Source organism: Enhydra lutris, unplaced genomic scaffold, assembly GCF_002288905.1.
Source record: "Enhydra lutris kenyoni isolate GAN:26980312 unplaced genomic scaffold, ASM228890v2 scaffoldscaffold65, whole genome shotgun sequence".
In the NCBI taxonomy this organism is placed as follows: domain Eukaryota; kingdom Metazoa; phylum Chordata; class Mammalia; order Carnivora; family Mustelidae; genus Enhydra; species Enhydra lutris.
This window is the reverse complement of record NW_019154149.1, coordinates 7484211-7493323: the sequence shown is the minus strand read 5'-3', so window position 1 is coordinate 7493323 and position 9113 is coordinate 7484211. Positions and strand designations below refer to the sequence as shown.

General features: G+C 45.5%; 1 protein-coding gene across 1 annotated transcript; it reads left to right on the top strand.

Annotated features, from left to right (window-relative positions):
• Positions 1-4949: 4949 nt before the first annotated feature.
• Positions 4950-5807, top strand: LOC111158939 (UPF0472 protein C16orf72). Its single transcript, XM_022521279.1, has one exon. The coding sequence runs from the start codon at positions 4950-4952 to the stop codon at positions 5805-5807; it is 858 nt and encodes a 285-aa protein (XP_022376987.1).
• The last annotated feature ends 3306 nt before the right edge of the window (positions 5808-9113 follow it).

Genomic DNA, 9113 nt, shown 5'->3' with positions numbered 1-9113 from the left:
TTAAGCTTTCCCTGGCCAAGAGCTCACTTGGATCCCTGACAGTCCCTAGTTAAAGCTTAGTTTGTAGTTTTTGACAGCAAACCAAGACCCTCTTGTTTGCTTCAGAAAAACTGGCTGGTTTTAGTCCCTGGCGTTATTTTAGCGGTACCCCCATTCCAGCAAGTCACCAATCCTCTTGACCGTGACTTAGAATTGTGCCAGAATTTTCTTGGATTTTTTTGTTTGTTTGTTTGAGACAGGTAGCAGGAGTAGTAGTAGTGATGACATTATTGTTAGCTTGGTTTTAATTTGTGACAAATTATCTTGGACACAGGAATAAGGTGGTATATTGACATGATAAAGCAAGGGCAAAGGCAACTCAATCAAATTTTCTTGAACATGTGGTTTTGGCATTTATCTTAATTCTTTTATTTATTACTCCTTAATTACTCCATAACTCAGAAGGTTAAAACCACCACAGGCAAGTGACATTTTATGAAATGAATTGTTTAAAATGTACTTTTTGTGATAAGGGCACTTGATGTGAATAGTATTTAGTTAGTTTTTTTTTTTTTAACAATTTTACTTATTTTTGTTGACATGTTTGGAAATAGGTAAAAAGTCTGAGTGAGAAAATTTCAGTACTTTTATTACTCAATGCACCTCATCTCTCTTTATGTGACTCCTTACCAGAAAAGAAATGGCCTCAGAATTTCTACCTGCCTGATATTACATTTGTAAAAGTCTTATATTACTTTGATTTCCTAAGTGTATTACCCAAAGGAACTGATTTTTATAACCCACGCCCCTTAAGGAGCCCAAAACTAAGCTCACAGGGAAACCACAAACCTTGAAAAAAAATTAGAAATATTCCTTATCTCCCCTCTGTGGTCTCCTGGTGTCACTTAACCAAAACTCCTCAGTCTGTGACCTTGAGAAACCTAGAGGCGAAGTAGGAGGAGTAGAGTATTGAAGGTTATCTGGTCCACCACTACCCAAAAAGGGGAGCAAAAATTCATCATAACAGGTAAGTGTTTTTATACTTATGGCAGATGGTGATTGAAGCAAAGGCAATTCAAAAGGGGAGACACGAGAAAGCAATAATTCTGAATGTTTGACATTTGTTTTGAAACTACCTTACTACCCTATACCCTTTACCATCTGTCTGTTATCCCTCCCAACACCCACCTCTGTCTTCCCACAGGGCTCCATTGTCTGCAGTTCCTGTTTCTCAGGGGCGGAGCTGTGGGAGGCAGCCATGGGTGCCATAATAGGCACCTGCGGCCAGCACAATGGGCTGTGGGTGCTTGTGGGAGAGACAGATTGATGTATTGTGCATGGGGGAGGAGGGCTGTCACTTGAATCCATGTGAACCCAGGCTTTAGGGGCAAGGGAGATTGACAGCTTTTGTAGGTTGCATTTCTTTTTCAAAGCTTGGCTTTAATAGACAGTAAGTTTGGGGCCCCAGGCTTTCACTCCCATAATTCTAACAGGGCAATCACGAGCATTCAGCATTTCTTTTTACCCCCCTTGTTACGCATTAAATGATTTCAGTAAAGGAATGTGCAGCATTAATTAGAATTTGTTAGCAGATACCAAGGGGAAAAGTTTCTTCACAACAACTATAGGAGGTGTCATTTGTACAAAGACTTTTTTGTTTTCTTTCCCCATTACATTATCACTGCAATATGTAAGGTAGTGATTCTTTTCATTTAAATTAAGTGGAAAGCTACTAAATCTTGTTTTATTCTCCAAAAAGAATAAGGTCCTTAACACTTATCTTTTAACTTCTTTCATTTCCTAAGGTTGGTGTTTACTTTTGCTTTCAGTCCGACCCATTTACTGATCTGTGTGGTTGTGTATCCAGTTCTGTGTACCATTTAGCTCTTACAATTACAGGCAACCCACTACAGATATATAAGGATTGTTTCAGGTGAAAATAGCTACCAATAATACTGAAAATCATTGACACACTGAGGCCCTTTTTGGTACTGGTGCACTGAGAAATGTCAAACAATTAGATTCCCCTAGGTTTGTGTCCTAACTTACTTTCTAAAACTATTTTTCCCTAGTTGATATTTAACCTTAGCTATGACATCAAATTTATGGAAGAATGAGGCAGCAGCCAAGGAATATTTTTTCCCATAGAAAACTCATTCCTAAACCATGGCAGTACAGTATTTTTAAACATCAAAATCCTCCCCACCCCACCTCAAACACACACACAGAGCATCATTTCCTAGTTAAAATGATCTTAGGGCTTTTTTGGTTTTATATTGTTTCTATTTTCTATTCTGATTTTTTATTCCTGACGGTTTAGACTTTTATGGGAACAAGATTAATCTCAGAGAGGAGATCTTGTAAATGTACTCTTTGCCACCCAAAGAACTGAGAAAACATTAAAAACGTTGGCCATGATTTTTCTACTGTGTCTCCCATAGAAAACCATTTTCTCTATGGAGGGAATTGGAGGCTAATTGAATTAGAATTTTTCCCATTCATTGTTTTATTTAAATGTGTTAAGGGCAATAGTGAAAAATATTAGAAGTCTACCATTATTTCTCAGAAAGAACATATTCCCACACACTTGTCTGGCTCTGTCTATTATAATAATTTGGTGCAATGGTTTTAAAAGTAGTGGGGTGACAATAATAAGGGTGTGCGACACAGAAATTTCAATGCTGGATTCAACATTTCACCATGCAGGGCATGAAAATTGCCGACTGGGCTAGTCAGCTCTAAGTACTAATTAACTAATTAATCAGGTGCTGAGACCAACTGAATGGAGGATACCGGCCAGGCAACTCAAGCCCAAGCAGAGGGTTGTGCTCTTTCAAAGACAGCGCCGTCTTTCTTCTTGGTTTTTAACCCAATCAAAAATGAGGGGAGAAAATAGGATATCGTGTCCTACTGTCAGTCATTTCAGCCCAAGCTTTTTACGTAGAGAAAATAAACTAAAAACATGTGCCTCTGATAATAACTGTGAGGCACTGTGTGCAGAGCAACCCCCAAAGCTCTGGCAAACTCAGTATCTCCTTGGCCATGAACTATTTCAGGGCTGGTGTATGTGGGTGTGTGGGGGAGGAAGGGGATCTGCCTTCTTGGAGTTTTCTACAATATATTTTTTTAACACTGGAGAATGAGAAATGTATTTCTCCTTTTGGGCTGATCTTAGGTCTTTTGCCCCATCCCTCGTTTATGTAAATGAGAAGAGTCCAATTACACATATGGAAAAAGGGTTTAATGAATCGTGAAAAAGCCTGGTTTGCAGAGAAAGGGCACAATCCCCTTTCTTCTTCTTCTTCTCTTTTAGATTTAACTTAGAAACATGTATTTCTTTTAAGGAAGATGATAAAGCTTAATGATTAGATCATTTTATTTTATATACTAATTTTCATGTTTGGGAATTATTAAACAGATTTTGTTAGAAGATTTCGCTTCCTTTATTTTTGTAAGGCTTTACAGAGACCTGGCTAGTATTGTCTACAACCAAAACTGTGAAATTCTAACTTTTTCCCTAAATTTAAAAGACTATTACATGTTAGTTCCTCCCATTTTTTATGTTATTCTTAGCTCAGTGATAATTTTTCTTCTCTTAACACAGTTTGCTCTCTAACTGTCTGCACTGAAAAAGAACTGCATCATGACAGGAGAGGAGGGTTGTTGTCCAACCCAAGGAAAAGACTTTAGTATCACATAGGTTTAGCTTAATTTTGGTATTATTAAGATGTTTTGCCTAGCTATAATTTTTAGGGTGTTGGATTAGGTAAGCTTTTTTTCCCCCTTTCCTAAAGACAGTGAATTTTTACACTAGAGCGAAGAATACCGTGTTTGGGATTTCATTTTCCTATTTTCTCTCCCCTTACTTCTTCATCTTGGAATTTTCAGTAGTTGAGGGGAGACCACAGAGAACCCCAACCCATTTTTTTTTTAAAAGACAAAAACCTTGCAAGGATACTGAGGGGAAAAAATCATTACCATGTCTGACATGACTCTTAGATTTGATAAGTATGCCACTAGCCTAGAAGAGATGATTTGCAGCGACAGCAGGAAAGTTCTAAATCACGGCTGTAAGTGCTTTCCAGAGACTTAATCCGGCCACCTCATTTGGCACTTGGGGAAACTGAGGCCCAGGAAACGTGGTGGGGGGAGGGAGGAAGGGGACAGAGTTATAGGATTTTTTTTTTCCTCTACAAAATACTGCGACGCTCGGCGGAAAACACTTTTCTTGGGTACCTACTGTGTAGAGGGCATTGCTGGGATTCAGACTGCCTGCCTCTTCGCGGGGGTCAAGCTCCTTCCACTCTACCCACCCCACACCCCCCCACACCCCCACCCCCGGCCTTCCCGGATCGGCGCCCTGGATGTGATCGACACCATGAAGTTGCCCCATAATCCTCTCTGGCAACATAGGATGTAAAATTTGATCAGCTCATTGGATGAAGCCGACAAGTCTCAAAAAATGTGTGAAAAGAGGGCCAAGTGGTAGGCAAGCGCCGCGTTGAGGCAGCGCTCCAGCCGGTCCCCCTCCGAGTTCTTGGTGCGGCAGCCGCGGCGGAGCGGGGGGCTGGGGCCGAGCCGCGGGACCGTGGCTGAAGCGGCGGCGGCGGCGGCTGCGGTTGCGGGGAGGCCGCGGCGCCGTGGGGGGGCCCTAGGAGCGGACGGCGGGGCCGGAAGGGGGCAGCAAGGCGGCGCCGGCGGCTGCGGAGTTATCTCCGCGGCGTAGCTGGGGGCCGGGCCGGGCGGGGCGGGGCGGGGCGTGCACCAGGGCCGCGGGCGGCGCGCGCCGGAACAGTTGGCCTCAGGGCCCCGCCGCCCGCGCGACCGCCCGCCGGCGCACGCGGAGGAGGCGGCGGCGGCCGCAGAAGGAGGAGGGGAGCGCGGAGCAGGAGGTGAGGTGGAGGTGGAGGAGCAAGAGTAGGCGGAGGAGGAGGCGGCGGTGGAGGAGACGAGCGGCCAGGAGGAGGAGGATGGAGGAGCAGCCGAAGGAGGGCGAGGCCGAGGTGGCGGAGCACTGGTTTTCCAAGTGGGAACGCCAGTGCCTGGCCGAGGCCGAGCAGGGGGAGCAGCTGCCCCCCGAGCTGCAGGAGGAGGCGGCCGCGGAGGCAGCGGGGCTCAAGAGCGAGCGGCAGAGGCTGTGGCACCTCTTCCAGATCTCTGCCACGGCCGTGGCCCAGCTCTACAAGGATGCCGGGTGCCAACAGCCAGAACTGTCCATCTGGGACCCCTTCCAGAACGCGGCCATGGCCGTGACCAGTCTCTACAAAGAGAGCGGGGATGCCCACCAACGAAGTTTTGACCTGGGCGTCCAGGTCGGCTACCAGCGTCGCATCAGAGATGTCCTGGAGTGGGTGAAGAAGGGCCGGAGCACCATTCTCCGCGAAGACCTGATCAGCTTCCTGTGTGGCAAGGTGCCCCCCGCACCTCCACCGTCGCGCACCCCCAGGACGCCGCCGAAGCTGTCCGTCGCGGCCGCCGGCCAGGCCGCAGCCACCGGGGCCGGTTCGTCCGTAGACGTCGACCTGCAGCCCTTCCATGAGGCCATCGCCTTGCATGGCCTCAGCGGTGCCATGGAGAGCATCAGCGTGAGATCTGGCGCCCCTGGCTCCCCGCCTCAAGCCAGCGGCGGGGCCACCAATGGCGTCCCCACCAGTGGCCCTGGAGGTGGGCGCCGAAAAAGTAGCTTCCTGGAGGACGACTTGAACCCCTTCAACTCAGAAGAACCGGCCCTCCGCCTGGACAGTGGGGGGACCCGCAAGCGCACCTCGGCCCAGTGCGGGGATAGTGTCACAGACTCCCCCACCCACAAGCGCAACCGAATGGTCTGAACCTCGCCGTTGGCCACCAGCTGCCATGTTACTTGAGAGCTAACTTGACCTTCCACGTGCTTGTCGAAAAGGATGCTCGAGACCATCGTTTTCTTCTCAAAGTTAAAGATTTCTATCAAGTTTGCCATACAGAAACTTTTAAAGTATTCTAGAAGAGGCCTCGTATGACTCTGACTTTCCCGAAAATGTAATTCTAGCAGAGAACAAGTATTATGTAGTAGTTAGCAAGATCAGCAAAAGCAGAAGTATCCGGTCAAAAGCGGGAACCTGGTTTATCTTGTTCACAGTTAATATTCCTTAGCACTTAGCACAGTTGCTGGTGCTCAATAAATGTTTGTTGAATGAAAAATGTGACCTTATTTAAAATTCTTAAAGGGGAAAGACGAACAGGTGTTTACTTGGTTATAGGATACTTTTATCCTCTATTATTTGGTTATTTGCTTTAACCATTTTTTGCCAGTTCAGTTACATTTTGTCAAAATGTGAAACTTGACATCTTGGTGAAATCTGGAAATTTCTATTTTTGCTCCACTTTACCATGTACCTAACTTGTACAAAGTGTGCAAGTGATACATATTAGGCTGTAAGGTGTTTTTTTTTCTTTATATAGTTGGTTATTATGGTGATTATGTGATGGTGTGAAGGGCTGCTATAATGGTTGGGCAGGTAATACTTGATATTGAGTCCATTCAGTGCTCTTTAGGAAAATTAAGCCAACAATGGAGATCCTGAGATCAAAGATGGTGGTCCTGGTGGCGCAGTGGTGCTCCTTTAACTGAGGAATGTAAAAGGTTCCTTTTCCTGCGGTTATATCTTTTTAGTGATCTCTGTTTTGAATTGGAAGACAGAGTTGTCAGAATGAACTGGATTTTATTTAAGGATACAGCATGATATAACTAAAAGGGCATGAGCTTTGTATTAAAAAAGGACCAGCAGTAAAATCCCAGTCCCACAGCTTCACTGCATGATTTTGGGGAAATCACTTAAGGTCTCTTGACCTCAGTTTTTCATCTGTAAAATGGAACTTTGTGTCTCCTAAAGTAGTCACGAGGATAAGATGATGTCCATAATTTAAGTATCGGGCCCAGTGCTTAAACACCTAAGGGTGCTCAATAAATGTTCTCCCTTCTCTGTAAGTAAAGGTCAGCAAAACATTAAAATCCATTGTATTTTAGAAAAAGCAGGAAAACAGATCCATTTAGAAATCAGAAAATAGAGTCTCTGTGTTTGAACAGGAAACTGATAGTTGAAACTTACCTAAGTATCCCAGGTCTTGTATTACAAGTGTGTTCAGCTCATGAGTACTCAGGATAGTCACTGTGCATATTAAGGCAGCCTTGGAGTTCCTGAAATTGCCCGAGCGGTACACCTTACCACTGGAGTTGTGAAAAGATCTGCCTCCTCTGGCCTGAAAAAAATATAAGAAGGGGGATAAGAATGGAAAGGATTTGGAAATGAAAGTCTTAGGGACACCTAAAAGGCCAAAGTGGTTCTGGATAGAGCTGGGCGAGGCAGAGGAGGTGGAGTAGTTATGGAAGGGGTGGAAGTTAAAACATACATCTCTCCCTCAGGCCCTTCTAAAACAAGCATATAAAATATTGTAGATGGATGAGTAATACCTTGACTTTTAGGTTCATATCAGAAAGTTGTTTCTGGTTTCATTAGCGTGGCCTTTGGAGTAGATTTGTAATCAACTAATGCGTTAAAATAATACAGCAAACTACAGTGAATTCCCAGATCGAATACAAACTTCCTGTTGAGGCAGTCTGCCCATACTTACTGAGGCACTGTGCTATGTTCTGAGAAAGGATGTTAAACAAACCAAAAACAGTCTTTATCCTTGAGCGGCACATCCTACTTGGAAGGTAAGTTAATGTAGTGAAAAAAAGCACTTCTAATTGTAGGAAAAGTACCTAAGGACCGTGCGAAAGAATTCAGAGGACGAAGGTCGTCCTTGCCAAGAGGGTCCCAGTTTCTGGAGGAGTAGCATTTGAACTGGGCTCAGAAAAATGTGTAGAAAGAGAAGGCACAGGGGATACCAGCAGGAGAAGACTATCTGACCAAGTCTGAGAAGGAGGGAAAGTGTATTCAGGGCATCACAGGAGCCAGGTAGGGGAGGCAGAGGCCAAAGTATATTTGAAGGTCTCAAATGCCTGGCACAGCCCTCTAGATTCTACCCTAGGGCAGGAGATGATACCACCCCTTTCAGGAAGATAGCAGGGTGCCTGGATGTCCAGCAGGGATGTCCCTATAGGATGTTCTTACTGGGGACATTGCCTTTTGGTTAATCGGGCTTGTGGAGATGTTTACCTTGACAGGACTTCCTCTGGGAAGCCTTTGCCTACTCATACCCTCCCATACCTCAAACCGTACCTGGTAGGAGACACCTCTAGGGTGTATTCTGCACTGCTTCTTGAAGACTGAGAAAGCCTTTAATTCCAGCTGCAGAATCTCTTGGAGGGCTAGTATTTAAGAAACAAATACTTGTGCCTTCCTTTCCGTCATTTCTGCTGCTTGTGTCCCAGAGCCGTCCTCCAGTGCAATCACTGGGGCGTTAGGGGCTGCAGGACTGACCGAGCAACCGCAGTAAATTCTTCTTAAGATTTTATTTATTTATTTGACAGATAGAGATCACAAGTAGGCAGAGAGGCAGGCAGAGAGAGAGGGGGAAGCAGGCTCCCTGCTGAGCAGAGAGCCCAATGCGGGGCTCGATCCCAGGACCCTGAGATCATGACCTGAGCCGAAGGCAGGGGCCCCAACCCACTGAGCCACCCAGGCGCCCCAACCACAGTAAATTTAACAGGTAGGTATGGAGAGTGGTAAGAGGGCATGTCAGTATGAGGGCAGGAACCTCATTTGTCTTTTCTTCTGTAATTCCCAGTGCCTAGCACAGTGCCTGATCTGTATGGGTCTCATGACCACCTAACTTGGGAGTGTCCTGAGTTGCTTATGAAGGTAGCAGCTCCAGGCGAGTTAAAAATCTCAGTAGAAAGGTCCCCGAAGTGACCTGCTTTCAGGAGGAGGCCTCAGTGATTGTGATGCCTAGTGAGGTCTGAAGCCCCATGCCTCTATTGTGAGATTTGCGACTGAGTCTTGGAGCTAATTTCTATGTATGTATGCATGTATGTATGTTTCCTGTATTGAAGGGCCTAAGAAGTGGCTGTTGAGACAGTCACCAGTTGTGTGACCTTTTTTTAAAAAGATTTTATTTATTTATTTGACAGACAGAGATCACAAGTAGGCAGAGAGGCAGGCAGAGAGAAAGGGGGTAAGAAGGCTCCCCGCTGAGCAGAGAGCCTGATGCAG

Excerpts from the sequence above, each read along its gene's own strand:
- LOC111158939 (XM_022521279.1), top strand. The coding sequence starts at position 4,950 with ATGGAGGAGCAGCCGAAGGAGGGCGAGGCCGAGGTGGCGGAGCACTGG.